We start from the raw sequence: 16,351 nt of genomic DNA on the forward strand, positions 1-16,351 counted from the left end.
TTTTTTTTTTGCCAGCGTCATATTAGGGTGTTAACAAAGCTAAAACAACTACATCCACTAAGTGTTATTAAGCATGTGACACTCAGATTTTCTGACCATTCAACTTTTGTTAAACAAATTAATGTGTCTGAGAGAAGTAGATAATATCTATTAAGATTCTCTATATATAGTACTTCAAAATTGTCACAATATATTCTATAATAAATGAAGAGATATGCAAATACAATACATTGTAAGGTGATGGCAGCTACTACAACTGTACTGCATGAGAGTGATCCAGGTTCTGTAACAATCTGGGGGCAAATGAATTCATAGAGCTATAATTGTACAAGTTTAAAAATGTCATGATGATGATGGTAATAGAAGACGAGGCTAAGTGATGATGATGATGAGGATGTGTACCAATTTTGAAGGCAATCAATGACAGTGGATAATTGAGTGGCAGAGAGTAAGATCATAGATTTCTAATTTGAATGTAAGGGAAATTGTGATGTTGAGGTGGACCACATAGTTGATGGTGAGAGATGAATGAGCAAACAGTGTCAATACATAAATAGTGCATGTGAAACTACAGCTCCTCTCCTCTCACTTCAACTTATAATTATCCATAATATTATATTGCCTTGTTGTTTTTTTTATGCATTTCATCCCCATGCAATATTATTTGATCAAAGGCAAAAAGGAGTTTAATTAATTTGATACTTAAATAAGGGACACTTTTGGCTAATTGAAAATTGTGAGTACTGTTTTTTTCCCCGTGAAGAAGCAAGGGTAATATTCAGGTTTCAATAATTTAATTTAGATAAAAAAAAATTATGGATTCCTGGTAGGACTTTCAAATATTTTTAAGAACTTCGATTCTTTAAATTGATTAAGAGACTGATCTTTAGTCTCAAACTTAGTTACTCTTTAATTTTATCATCCTGGTAGGTTTTTTCTACAAGCTAAAAAAAATGGTTTATTCTTTGTTTTAATTTATATGAAAATATTATGTATGTCAAATTTACACCTTAAAACGAGGGGACTTTATTAAACTGATCAAAATCATAACGTATGGTGAAATATTGAAATTGAAAATCATAAATTCAATCGGAGGTAAAAAAAGAAGCTTTTTTTTTATATATTACAATGGTTATAGGAAGATTGAACTTAAAACCTTTTGTAGACTATTCTAACCTCCCATTAGTAAAATATTATACATACTATTCAAATCTCCCATTACTAGGCCGATTCTAGTGGGTTTGAGGCAGGAGAAACTAAAGAGATATGACACAGAAATACACATATTAAATTTAATCAAATTAAACTTGAGTTTTAGTCATAATATATATTTAAGTATTATTTTTTAAAACCACTTTTTTACTAAAAAAAACAAATGGGATTATAAGATTTCTATTCTTTTTCAAGATGATTTATATGGTTATATTTAAGCGAATTTAAGAAACTCATTTAGTAAAATTGATATGAAAAAATGTCTTTGGTGATCGAGCGAATAAGTAAATATATAGGTAGGGATAGCAATCAATTAATTAAGTAACGTTTCTTCCTTTACTCTTCTTTTCTTTTTAGTTTTTCTGGTTTTACAATATTAGATGTGTGAGTAAAAGATTTAAATTAAAGATAAGTTGTTGTCCTATTAATTAGAGGGGGAAAAAAGATTATTACCTCCCTTCAATATATATCACCCACTAATCTTAAATGCCGCACATGTCACATGCATGCACCCAAAATTAAGAATCTCCTCTAAAACTAAATAATATATATATATATATATATATATATATAGATTGTACTCCAATAAACTATTAGAAAAAAGGCTATAAGATGCATCTTGAAAATGGGTAGGGATTTTGATATCACAGTTGACTACATCCTCCACGTAGTGCAAGTATTTTGGTGGTAGTAATACAAGAAATGAGTGAAGGCTTGTGGTCCTTGTCCTCGTCAAATAGCTCAACCTTCCTTGTTCAAAAGGGTATGATGAGGGGCTTAAGAAGAACCCATCTTTGAAATCTATCTTTGGTAAAGATCAAACGTGTAAAAGTATTTTCATAAATTTACGCTATCATGAAAATAGATACAAATCACCACCCAAATATAAAGCCATGTTTGCAAATTGCTTTTCTCCCCTCCCTTTGCCTTTTCCTTTCTAGCTTCTTTACTAAATGAAAATGACTCCCCTTCAAGATCAAAATAACCCCACACGCTTTGCCCTATAGTATGACACTTCGCTTTCCTAGCTACACCATCTCCACATTAGCTCCACCTATGTGTCTCATTGATGCATTTCATCCTAAATCTAGGAGGGGAATATTTGTGCACAGCGCATAATGTATAAAACAATCAATTCATTTTACCATCTTGGTTAACTACTATCTATGATCATGTGTAGTGTAGCACTTCCAATGTAATATATATAAATTTTCCCATATGTCACATATTTCTTGTGAACCATACCTAAGTAATTTTTGCCGCCAACAAGTTAAGGGGAACATGTGAAATGGCTCAGCCGAAGTTGGACAAGATTCTAGCTTCCACTATATACCATCATGATATATATATATAAACAAAAATCATCCAATGAATGTGAGAAGGGGGCAAGGTGGTCATGATGATAGGGAAGAAGATGAAGCCAAAATGGGGTTCATTTTCCAAATAAATGAGCATGGCTTTGGTACTCAATTACATGAAGAAAAGGGACAAAATAAAGGACCTAACCACATTGACTACTTACCCTCTCCATATCCTCATTACCTCTATAGAACCTCTCCCAATACTCCACTCTTTTTCCATTGGCTTCTTCCAAATTCCACGTGACTTTCACGTGACACCCCATGTGACTCTTCTTTTGAAGTTGGACTTGGATTGCTGCCTCTAAAGTAACACGTACCCAATTCTTTAAATTAGTATAATAATAAAAAAATAATTGATGTCCTGTAATGAAGCTGTATCTAATTGGTGTTTTGACCCGGATATGTAATTGGTCGCATTTAGTTTCTCCAAAACCAATTAATTAATATTGATTGCGTCTCTAATAAGCTATCTAGAGGATAAAATAATAAGACGTTGTGGATTATGTTTTCGGAGAAAGAGAGTAAAAGATTAAGCATAATGACAATGTTATGTAATTTCATTGTTTAATAGAATCCTAACACGTTAAGACAAATCCATAATGTGAAAGAGAAAAAAGAGGATTAGAAAGGTTCGGTCTACTTTTGAAACAAAACCTTTCTTAACGTACATAAGACCAGTCTTACCGATTTTATATGAAACAAATAACAACTTTTGACCATATGTTGTTTATATAAACAAGGGTCTGTTAATAAGTGTTTCAAAAGAGCTTATTGAAGAATTAAAAAATTTAAAATATGATATTTGTTATATCACATGTGTGTGGGTGTGTGATTCCCTTACACCAAAAATAGTTTTTCATTAAATCTCCAACAATTGATCTCACTTTAATGTCATGTTTTAATATAATTTAATTTAATGAAGAGAAAAAATAATCAAAATAGTCAAGGTTCGTTTAAATAAAAAGCAAAATAAAATAAAATGTAGTGTTGACAAATCGATGGTAAAGAAATGATCCGTCAACTTCTACTGTGAGAGGTTCAGGCCAACTTGTAGATTTTGAAAAAATCTTGTAATCTCTTTCGGTCGAAATGTATAGGAAGTAAGAAAAGAAATGATTTTCAAAGGATGAGCATAAAAACAATGGAGGTTCTTAGATATGACCTAATAAATTTACTCACTATGGTAGGAAAATCGGAAACAGATATAAATTTGCAATAGTCCAAGATTGAATGTGAAAAAAATTAATTAGCTCTAACCAAAGGTAGACAAACTTGTGCTTGATTATCTAGAGAGGCCAATTTGTTTACTGACACAAATCACTAAATACAAAATGATCAGATGAATGTTTATTATCTTAATCGTTTCTTGCTAGTCCTGATTCAAATAAGACAAGGAATTTTTTTTTAATCAGTTTTTGTGATGTTAATTCCCAAAGGTAGTGCTTTTTCCCCAATACTGCCTGTTGGTACTAATGGAGTAGGGTTGACCTAATTGCATATAAGTATATATAAATATAATCTTTCACATAATACTATAAAGTAGAAACCTAAAATTGAAAGATACTAGGCTACATTTGTATTATCATGGATAAATGACAAAAGGAATTAATTGCTTTATCGTACAAGTTTCACCTTTAGCAAGCTTTTAATTTAAATTTTTTCTCTTGGAAGAATTTGTCTTTCTCTTAATACCCAGTAAAAAAAATCAAGTTGCACTCATTTCTTTAATAAGTAAATGACTTTTTCCTCTTAAAGTTTTTTAAAATATACCAGTTATATATAATTGAAAAGTTCTTAATAATATATGTGTGTATAAAATTTCTCTGACAATATTAATTTTAAAAGGTGATATTCTTAAGGGAATGCTAAGATGCTCAATGATGTTATATTTAATATTGGACTTTATAGTTCATTTACTTAATTAAGACAATGTGTAAAGTTAGTGATCAATTGTCTTAGTCTTATCTTAGGCTAGGCTATCCCCTTTCTTGTAGAAATTTTGTATTACAGTGCATGTTACTTATGAGTTATGAGCCTACTTATCTTCATGTTGTCAAATATCCTAAATGCTAAAAGGATATGGAAGAAGCTATTCTATTATGGAATCTAACAATTACTGCCTGGACTATTAATTAGTCTCCTTATTACATACCTTTGGATGTAAAAGATTTATAAGGTCAAGACTAAGGCTGATAATTAAATTGAAAAATAAAATAATTACTTTAAGTAGATACCAATATGCATTTCTCAGTCGTGTGATCTCTTTGAAGAAGTATATATATATATATATATATATATATGGATTTATCATTATTGGGATACAAAGTTGAGGGAGAGAGTATGGTTTACAACTTAAATTAAAACGGTCCCATTATTTATGGCTTAAAGAGACATCTAGACATGTTACAATAAATTTTCTACTGCATTTTTTAGCAATGGCTTTTACCAGTCAGAATCGTACTGCTCTTAATTAATTTGTTCACTATTGGCTCCAGAGCTTCATCTGTAGCTTCGTTCATTCTCTGTTCTTTCTTCTATGACAGATTGTTAATTCTATGTTAATAACTTAAAATTATCACAACAAGCTTAGATTATGTGAAGCACAGGCTGCAAAAACCTAATTAAGTCATTGCAATCTTAAACGAGAAATTGTATTTACACTACACATTTGTATCATTTTTTGTGGAACAAAGAATGAGACAAGAAAAAACGAACTGCATAAAAAGATAAAAACTAAAAAGTGTTGTAAAAAAGTATGTATGAATAATATAAATTATTTATCTATCCCAAAATTTATGCTTTTAAGGATAAAAGGTTCTTAGGATGCTAGCTTGTTGCTCTTCCCATAGATCCTAATATCAAATTATGCGCTATGTTGGGGATCTTTTACCTAACATTTCTTAGTACAAACGATTGGTTGTTGGCATATTATTATGCATGACCATATCAATACCATATATTCATTATGTAGTTAATTAATAAACTCATAAATCCTCATCTACCTTGGACTACATATTTGGATGTTGTTCATCATCTCCTACATCTAATCCAACCTTTTTTTCCCTCAAACCCGCAAATTTGCTGACAAAATATATAATTTTGATTCTCCTCTCTTAGTATCATCAATTCATATATCACGCAGTGTATAGATAAAATGAGATAAAGGTCAATTGTCTTGAATTAAAATTCTCAATATACAACTAAATTAAATATTCGGAAAGAAAATTTTATCAAATATAAATGTCGTCTCTAAAAAGAATCAGTTCATAAGATAAAGTGAATCTTTTTTAACCTTCAAGCTTTGGAATTTTTTTTTATTGTGGAACAACAAAATCTAAGTTTTTCTTTGAGAAAAGCCCTTGGCGGTTAGCTTTACAATCTGAGACTGTGGCACTTGTGCTACATGGGACTACCTGAAGGAAGTGGGCAACCACAGTGGTAAGCAGCAACAATAACTGCGGAAACTACAAGCAACCATACATTGGCCCATTTTAAATGAACCTGGAGTAAATGCATTACCCATTTTGAATGTGATGTCACATTTATTTTCTATTTTACCATAATTAGCACAACTAATTTGATCACAACCCACGTGACTTTTATGATTAGTATTATTATTTTTCTGCTTTGAGGATCCCATGGTGGCAAAGAGTGAGTGAGAGGACCCTAAACAGTCTTACATATACAAACTGAAAGGGAAACTTCTAAATTATTCCAAAAAGTGTAACTAAACTTATAGAATACTATTGGGTACGGTACTTTTTTCTATGTGCTCCCCCCATCCTTCTCAATTTCTCAAATGTTACCCACCACCCAAGTTAGACTCTGAATCAAAGCAATCAAAAAGGCATAGAAAGAAGAGAACCATTTTTTCTTCATCCCCTTCTGCTTTCCCCTCATCTATTGCTGCCCTTTGTAATCATGAGTCCTTGTGCCATCATTGCTATAAAACACTCTCTCTCTCTCTCTCTCTCTCTCTCATACAAACAGAAAATCACAGCTATATTATAACACTTTTCTTTCACCCTAGTAGTTTCCTACCAAGTTTCTTCTCACCTATAAAAACCCCTTGTAGCCTATTTGTTACACCTCAACATCCCATTTTTTTGCTTAATTTGTTATTCAGTTTTTGTAAGTGAACCTTATCTCTCAAGCTTGTAACTTTTGTTCTCTCAAGAGACTTGGTATTAGAAGGGAAACAGCATGTGCTCTATCTCTTCAAAACAGACCCTTTATTTGGTTCTTCCTCGTCCATGGCCATCTAAAAGACACCACCACAACCACAGGCACCTTCGGTTGGGCATGCTCAACAGGTACTGTTCTATATAGTCTTGTAGATTTCTAGCTACCATAGTCTTTTGTGCTATTTCTCACAGCTTGTGTGGTTGTGTTCTGTGTGTGTTGTAAACATTGGCTTGTTGAATGATGATGATGCAGAAGGAGGGCACACTTGAAAGAAGCAAGACAAAGGAAAAGGATTGTTGTGGTGAAATCAGAGATTCAGATGAAGAACTTGAAACTGTACATGGAGAACCAAACCATCATAGAGGAGAATGAGAAGTTGAGGAAACAAGCCATGCTTCTGCACAAAGAGAATCAGGCACTCTTGTCTCAGCTCCAAAAGAAGCTTTCAGAACAAAACAACAATACCAACAATAACTAGCAATTTAGCTAATTAATATATATACAGTTTATTAGTGTGGCCAAGGGTAGGAGAAATTAAAGGGTCTGTGCTAATGATCCTTTTCTGATATGTTAGCCCTATATCTTGTTTGTTGACTTTGCTTCTTTTATTTTTTTCGGGGGGGGGGGGTTGCATCTTAGTTGGAGGTTAAATTAATTAATTTTCTAGCAATAAGTTTAGAGTGGTAAAATAAAGATAAATAGGTAATATGCCAATTGTAAGCATTACATGGAATATAGAATTGTGCAACTTGTTTAAGAGTTTAAATTTATCATTTCTTGTTAGTTTTCCTGATGGTGTCTAGAGAATACTTAATAGTGTCCTAGCTTTTACTTGTTAAGTGTATTTGGTTAATCTAATGAATTCGTTTGTAATAACGTTGTTATATAAAGAGTAGTGTACAGATAGATAAGTTTCCATTATCTGACTTGATGCAATCACAATGACAGCAGATGTCAAAATGGTTCGTTTGTTATCAACTATCAAGAGTCGAGAAGAGATTCGTGCGTGATCCAATACCTTACATAACTGTTATTCCTAGAGTATATTTCTGGTGGTCGTTAATTACAGATTATTGGACCAAATGAAATGTATAATTGGCAAAATTCTTGACTTAATAAGAAAAAGTTACACCATCCAACACAGAAAAATAAGGAGAAGGAAAGCAAAAAATTATTAGGTCAATTTGTTTAACCTCATTTGTTGAAAAAAAAATACGTATTTCAACAAAATAAACAACTTCATATTTTCTTAATGTGTTTATCTAAGAGGTTTCTGCTTAAAAAATTAATTTTATTTATTTATTTTAAGAAACAAATTTTATTTGTTTATTAAAAAAATACTTTTATAATAAGTGCTTATTTTAAAATTGTTTTTTTTTATATTTTAAACAATCTGACTAATTCTCCACTTAATTTATAAGGGGATTCTTGGAAAAGCAAAAGTCACATCTCCAAGTGTGTTTACCAGGATATGATACATATCTTCTAAAAACTAGGCCAAACTGTAAATAAGCAAAGTGTACTTAAAATTCAAAAGATCAACAAGTCAATGGTCCGAGTGATCTCAGATTCAGTCCCTTTAAATAAGGTTTCACTAAAGATCCCACTAAAAGTAACCAATCAGATTCTCAAGTGAAAATTAGTCATTAATAAAATTGATTGATACTCCCCACCAATATCATAGTACCAAAAGAAAAAAATCCAGAATAAATTTGAACCAGTTTGCAACTACAAAGTAGCCAGTAAAAAGAAACTAGATGATCATTAACTAGTTCACTACAATAGACTCTCATCTGGATTTTAAATTTGGCAAACCCCAAGAAAGGATACAACGAACCTACATGGTAACTTAATAACGACTAACCAAGAAAAAGTCATCGTCATCAAGAACCTCAACATCTTTATTTCCAACAAAATGCTCTCGACCAATTTCCTTCACCAAATTGGCAAACTCTATCCTTTTGTCCACAGGGAGAGGTACAAACGGTAGCCTAAAAACGGGTCTGACAACTCCAAGTTGAGCAAGAGCAGTGTTCAAACCAATGGGGTTTGGCATGTGGAAAAGCCAGTCAATCAGAGGCAAAAGCTTAGAATTTAGTGTAGGGTTTACGCCGCCAAACATGAGTTCTCGCATTAAACCAGGAACCAGGTTGCTTACAACAGATATCACACCAGTAGCCCCATAACCCCATCTAGCATCATGGCATTGATCATCATTCCCACTCCACACAACAATTCCATCATCTGTATACTGCTTGATCCGGTCATTTCCCACACACTCCTTGACACCAGCCAGGTTAGCACTTTCAGCTAAGGTTTGAATTACATGCGGGGGAATGTCTTGACCAGTCCGTGCAGGCACATTGTAGATTATTGTGGGACCCATGGAAAGCACACTTTGAAAGTGAGCAAGCATACCATCCAAGGAGGTTTTGCCATAGTAAGGGTTTATGTGAAGGGCAGCATGCATTCCAACAGCAAAACCTTGCTCGGTGGCATGAATTGCTTCCCTGGTGGAGTTGCTTCCAGTATTTCCAATAACCTTAATTTTCCCACCAAAACAGTTGACTGTGTGAGCAATAAGCATTATGTGCTCTTCCCAGCTCATTAATTGGCCTTCACCAGTTGTCCCACCAACAATAATACCTTCGGCCCCTTGTCCAATCTGCATATTCACCAAGTCATCATATGCTTCAAGATCAAATCGACCATCAGGTAGGTATGGAGTTTTAATGGCAGTTATCAATCTCAGAGCCTTTATGTCCTCTGGAGAAGTCCTGTAAACACAATACACATAGCTTGATTAATACGGATTTGTAAACAAAACCAGCAGCACAAATAAGCAGTAATGAAGCTGAAACACATGAACAATTTTTTTATTAAACTCCATAAATATGTACTAATACAACTGCACTATTTTAATATATACATACACACATGAACACAAACAGTTGTCAGGATCCAAGATGCCTTGTATATATCCAAACCAAATCTCAAAGCGAATGATAAATGGGAGACAAAATGCTAATTGAGTTCAAAGTGTAAATTAGTGAGAGAACATGGCTTAAAGCTCTAGATGCCTCACAAATCAGAAAAGATCATTTTCTGTATCTCTTCCAGAAATCCTACCCAGAGCATGCATCCTAAAGTTCCCACCTAATTTGGACAATACACACACTGTCCAAATTATTTATAAGTACACATAATATATAAAACATTTTCTCAGAAATGAAAAAAGAATAAATAAATAAATACATTTAGTAGAAAAATGAATGGATTTAGAACAGTAAATTTCAAACCAACCTATTTTTTAACTCAAAACTGCGCATTGGGAGATGGAAATTGGGCTTCACGGCTGCTTGTGCAGGCCTCCAATATGAGCTCCTGAATAATAAAGGCAAATATTTTAACATCAACATACCAAAATTTGGAAAGAGTGGCATTTTTCTGCAGCGCAATATATATATATGACACTGATAAAACCATATAATGCAACTAAAAAGCCAAATAGAATAAATACCAATTTGAAAAGAATAAGCATTAAACTTGACTAAAAATTAAAGAGTATAAAGCAGTCACCCATAAATTAAAGAGTATAAAGCATCCTTTTCACTCTAGTTGATCATTTTACTACCTTGCATTATGCCAAACAAAGAAATTGCAAGGGACAAAACTTTTAATACATCCATACATTAAAGAGGAGAATAAGGGACTCCCGTTTGTTTACCATCTTATGTCTCTAAATTTCATTCAGCTCCTCATAATTAATCATTTGCACATATAGCTACATTGAAAGGCTATTATTTTAAAAAACACAACAATCTAAACAAAGGAAATATGTTTTTTTTTTTTTTTGGGGGGGGGGGGGGGGGGGGGGAGGGGTCCTCAACAGTAAGAAACCCTCTAAAACATGGTTATCAATGTGAGGCTAGCCCTGAAAATGCTATAGCAAATAACAGACACGATCACTATTCTGAAGACATATTACACAAACTAAATAATTTATATTACACATGTATAAATGCTCAAAAACAAAACATAGTATACAAGTGACAGATAAATAGGGTAATCGTGTGCTGATTTCATGTTGTGTATTATTATGTAATTATGGTAATTGTAAATCCTTCTATGTACGACGCTTAAGTCTTAATATATAAATAATATTTTCCGCTGTGAAATTGACAAACATAATCCATCATATGTTTTCTCTCTTAACAACTACAACTAAACAAACAAGTCAACAACAACTGCTTCAAGGGTGACAAGTGAAGGTAAAAAAAATAAAAGGAAAGGACAATGAGAACTGAACATAAAGATAGAATAATAGGGTGCGGTAGAACAGAATGCGGATTTAAGACACACACAGAGAAAGAGAAAAAAGAGCCAAGTGAGTAACAGAACAAAGGGAGATGATGAAGGGCATGGACTTTTTTCTGAAGACTACCGTGAGAACTAAAAGAAGTAGAGGATGTGTGGTCAATAGAACAAACTCAACAAAGTATGTGCAAAACAGACAAGTGGTATGCCAACCTTGGCTGGAAACAACACTGCATGTTGGTGGTTTGAGTTGAAACAGTAGGGAGTGCAGTGCATGTTGCATGAATGCTATGGAGCACAAAACGCCACAACCTAATCGAATCTACTACGATCTCTAAAGTGCAAAGGGTGGATTAATTGTTGATTCAAATTCAAGTTCAATCCAAAATGAGAATATCCCCTAGGCCCTAACTCCTGCATGCCCCTTAGAAGCTTTTTCACTTTAGAGAAAGCTTATCCAAAAATGAAACAAACCTAGAAATCCATAGTTAACACCTAAACCACTGAACTGTAATGCAGTAACCAACAATGGTCACATACATAGAAAACCCTTCTTTATTATTCCCATGACATGCAGATTCAGCAATAACTCACACAAATCAAAATAAGAACTAATAAACACAATCTATAACGGACAAATAACACACCCAGCTATTACTCAGATTTCAGAAATCAACACATCAATAAACCGCTGAAGTCGGATTTCCAATTTACATAAAGACACAAATAATAATAATAATAATAGATGACGATGAAAATGAACCTGGAGTTTCTATTGTTGGTGACATTGGAGGGGCAAACGGGAAAGGCAGTTCCTCTGAAGCAGAGGCTCTTGAGTGTGGCCATGACTTGAGGAGAAGACTAAAACGGTGTCGTTTAGAGCAGAGAGATGGGAGGAGTGGCGGCGGGGAGGACTTCCCTTTCTTTTCTCACTAGTATAGTATCAATCAATTCCCTCACTATTTTATTTTAATTCTAAATCACTTTTTTTTTTCATAAATCACATTCACCTTTTAAACACTTTTTTTCTTATTATTAATTAAAACTCATCAAATTCTATCAATTCCATTTCATGTTTAATAAATTTCTTTTATAATACCTGATGGGTTAATGAGTGTAGTTTGGGATCAGGATATATTTTCTTTGTGACGAAGGATCAAGTTTACCTGAATATTTCGGATCGGATTCCATTTAGAAGTCAAATAATATTTTAGTTACGGTAGTTGAAAAAAAAATCATTTTATAATTTTATCCTAAATTTTAATAGATTAATAATAATAAAATGTATATTAAAATAAATGTGTTTCAAAGTGAATTACTAACCGTTTTCTAATTTAATTGTGATTTTTATAAAAAAGTTAATTGTGATTGTATATATACAACTTGAGGTTTCACATGTTTAACCAAACAAAAATTTCCTCTAAAGAAAAACTAAACACAAAATTTTATTTATGGAAAATTCGTTTATTTTTATGATTCTTATTTTAAAAAATATTTACATGATTTTCTCATTAGTTTAAAGTGTAAAGTTTTATTCTAATAATACAAAAAAAATCTTTAATAATTGTTAATGTTGACGTGTTAATGATAAGAACTATTTCTATAACTTGCACTTATATATACATATTTAAATTATTTTATTTTAAAAGAGAAGTTTTAGTATTTGTCTATTTGATGAGTTTTACTAATTTATTTTTAATTCATAAGACATGCTTAAAATTTAATTAACTAGTAGTTAAATCAATATATTCATATATTGTATAACGTAATGTTTATTTTTATATTCTTAATAAAGAAATAAATATTTTTAAATACATAAAATTATAATAGAATTAAAATTCATAATAAGAATATATTTGAATATATAGTTTTATAGGATATATTTCAATATATAGTATATTTTAGATTTATGATGAATAACTTAAACTGTGGAATAAATTTATTGATTCTTTTAATATTAAAATTTAATTTAGTGATTGGAATAAAATAAGAATAAATTAAAGTGATTGAGAGGGGGGCAAAAAAGCTAGTTGTGAAATGCGCATTCACAAAAGATAATAGGATTAGGCTTTCCAAAAAAAAAAAAAACAAGAGATAGGGTTAAGAGAGAAAGAATACTGTAAATAATTAATTGGAAGAATAAAAAAAAATCTCAGTCTCCAAATTGTATATTACATAACTTATAATATAAAAGTAAATAAAAATGTATTGACAATAGATTATCAAAAAGTAGGTTGTTACCCTTCCTCCTTTTATAATTAAAATGTTATAAAATATTAAAAATGTAAAGAGATATATCATTCGAAAAATTAAAAATTAAACCCAATCTTAAGTAAGCATTTCCAATTCCAACAAACTTATTTATTTATAGCATTATAAAAATTAAAACGTGAACCGCGTGGAATTATCGGTTCAACTTTTTTTAAAGCTCTATTATTCCATTGGCATGCTGGATGCTAAGAAGTTGGCATGTGCAACTGACATTGGCTAACGATCCCACATCAATTCTAAAATTTATTTAGTAATAACTCCTTGTTTTAATAATAGTTCATATAATAATATATATTAGTAAAAAATCATTGGCCAATAATAGATAAAAACGATTTTTATCTTAAATTTTAAACCCTCTAAAGAAATCTTGAATTTTTTTTTAAAAAAATTACTCATCATTACGTCTCAATAATAATAATAATAATAAATATTTTTTAACAAATGACAATGCATACATACAATTTCTTTGTATATAAACGCACACAGAATAGCCAAGTAGGCTCATAACCCTCTAAGGGTGAAGTTAGCGAAAAAATGAGATTATGGACTCAGAGACCCAAAAAGTATAAAATATACTTTAAAAAGCCCAATTTATTAGGGGCACCAGGTTTAAAAACAGTATAGCCAGCTAGACTCATAAACGGGACTCAAAATTCATAAATAAATAAATAAACTATCCTCTAACGAAGTGTTTGTGTTTGCCTGTTTGCTACGAATATTTAACGTGTATCATGATAATTTAAAGGGGAGTTCATAACACACTTAATGGATAGAATATTGGAGTAAATTTTTTGTTTAAGGATAGAATATTCGAGTAATTTTTTTTTAGTTTATACGTGTTGATTTTTGCTAATGTATTTGAAGGATTTCAAAGCGTTTAAGTTAGCAATATTTTTCAGAAAAAAGTTAAGTGTGTAAAAGTTTAAGACTATACTTGAGGTCCCTGTGAGTTGTTTATATGATTCTTTATTAGGTTATGGTTGTATTTTTACATGATATAAGATGCAAAAGTTGCATATGAGATGAATCACATGCAAAAATTGGACTCACATATATAGTCCATATAATTCAATCGAAGGGTCATGTATCTGCTTTAATCTCATGGATCCTTGTATGCAACTGTATCTCTATCAATCAACATCATCAATCACTCAAATAACTACGAAACTTGAAGATCAAGCCATCGAAACCAACATGCACATAATGTAGAAAAGAAGGGTTTAGGGAAATTAGTTAGTTTTTTTAACCTATTAAAGCTCTAAATAACACCAAACAAAGAGAAAATAGTAGCAAAAGTAGAACACAAGGGTAATTAGTTGAGGGACAAAAACCTAAAGTCTCCACACAAAAATTAAATTAGAAATAAGTTTTTTTACAAAACTAGAATAAGGTTTTAGATAGCTCAAACGGAAAAAGTGAGTAAATTTAATTCACTCTATCATCCGTAAATTATAAGTAATATTACCTTTCTCCCTCACCTTAATTAGGTTAGTTTGGAGTAGGGTTTTGGCTTGATTTTCTTTTCCTTTCTTCGAGTTATGCGATCCCAAGATCAAAACACTAAGGATGTTAGTGAGTTTGAAGAGAAAAGAGAAAGATAGTGGGTGTTGGTGTCTTGTCGAAAAAGGAGAAAATAAATAAGGTGTGTGTAGTGTGAGTTTGCCCTTGGGGAGTGTAAAGAGAACAAAGAAATTTCTTTTCATGTTTGCTTAACGAGAGAATGAAATGAAAATTGTGAGGATGTCTGATAGGTTAACGGGCTTAAAATCTTAAATAATAGTGCGTGTAAGATTTTTCAGCACTTAAATTTAGTTAAGACATAATTTTCCTAAATTTTCAAAGATAAATCAAAGCTAAATTTGGAATTAATTAGTAGGTAAGTGATGTAATATCCCTATTAATTAAATTCAACTACTAAAGGATAAAATAAAATAGAATGTTCAGAATCTATTAAACACTGAGAATTTTTTTTATTAAATTTTTCAAGAGTATGGTGAAAGCTATTCTTTTTTTAGAATGATTGGAAATTTTGAAATATTACACTTATAGAGGTTCCTCTACGGAGTACTACATGTTTCATTACTTCTTGTTAGACTCAACCTAAGATTTGATACAAGTACATGTATGAAGAATGCATGCTTCTAAAAACACGTGAACGGTTCAATTACTTGATAGTTGACACTTAACATATTTAGCTACATTTCCAGTTTCCATACCCTGATCCATGAAGAGGTGTAAGGCTAGAAAATCATAATTTATTTAACTTAAATAGTTAACTTCAAACTCAATTTTTCTCCTGTGGTTGGGTGGTACTAAGTACTAACCCTGTCTTGTTTCTTGCTTTTAATTACTTTGCTGCTAAATACAAGCCTGAAGCCTCAAATAACTAGGGAGTTTTTTTTTACTGCCTTGATATCCTAATCTATTGTGTCATAAATTAATATTTTTTATAGTAACTATCGTTGATTTAAAGAATTTTTATTTTCACAGATAACAAGAATTGAATTAAACATAAAATTTTCTATTAAATAAATTATTTTCACAATGTAGCACAAAGTTCTTAACCACTAGGTGAACCTATTAAGTTAAATAAGGTGTGGATTGATAGTTATGTGTTATTTTGTAGATAAAATCTCTATAAATACTCCTTGTATTGCATCTGAAGAATTCTTTCAATCAAAATTCAAACTCATTATTGAGGAGCAATTTTTCCTTCACTATTTCAATTACTTGACATTATTTTAGAATCATATTGAAGCATTGGCAACACCGATTATTATTTATTTTCTATAGACAAAATAATTACTATCTATAATTTTTTTTGATCTGGTCAGAATCTATAATTTGCATATTATCTTATTTGCATTCTATTTTTTCTACATTCTATTTTTTTCTATTACATTATTTATCAAATTTATTATTTATTTACAACCCAAATCCAATACATCAATGGTAAGATACATATTTATTATTAATTTATTTTATTTGTAAGAATCATACTCAAA

General features: G+C 31.3%; 2 protein-coding genes across 2 annotated transcripts; one reads left to right on the forward strand and one right to left on the reverse strand.

Annotated features, from left to right (window-relative positions):
• The first annotated feature begins 6,376 nt into the window (after nt 1-6,376).
• LOC114367056 (protein LITTLE ZIPPER 2-like) lies at nt 6,377-7,679 on the forward strand. The gene is made up of 2 exons (XM_028324143.1): nt 6,377-6,886; nt 7,011-7,679. The coding sequence occupies exons 1-2, from the start codon at nt 6,777-6,779 to the stop codon at nt 7,234-7,236; spliced, it is 336 nt and encodes a 111-aa protein (XP_028179944.1). The 5' UTR covers nt 6,377-6,776; the 3' UTR covers nt 7,237-7,679.
• Nucleotides 7,680-8,383: 704 nt separating this feature from the next.
• On the reverse strand, nt 8,384-12,039 carry LOC114425274 (4-hydroxy-tetrahydrodipicolinate synthase, chloroplastic-like). The gene is made up of 3 exons (XM_028392130.1): nt 11,839-12,039; nt 10,062-10,142; nt 8,384-9,535 (listed from the first exon to the last, which is right to left on the reverse strand). Exons 1-3 carry the CDS (start codon nt 11,919-11,921, stop codon nt 8,608-8,610), a joined length of 1,092 nt encoding a protein of 363 aa, XP_028247931.1. The 5' UTR covers nt 11,922-12,039; the 3' UTR covers nt 8,384-8,607.
• Nucleotides 12,040-16,351: the final 4,312 nt, after the last annotated feature.

The sequence above is a fragment of the Glycine soja genome, chromosome 9, assembly GCF_004193775.1.
Source record: "Glycine soja cultivar W05 chromosome 9, ASM419377v2, whole genome shotgun sequence".
Lineage (NCBI taxonomy): Eukaryota > Viridiplantae > Streptophyta > Magnoliopsida > Fabales > Fabaceae > Glycine > Glycine soja.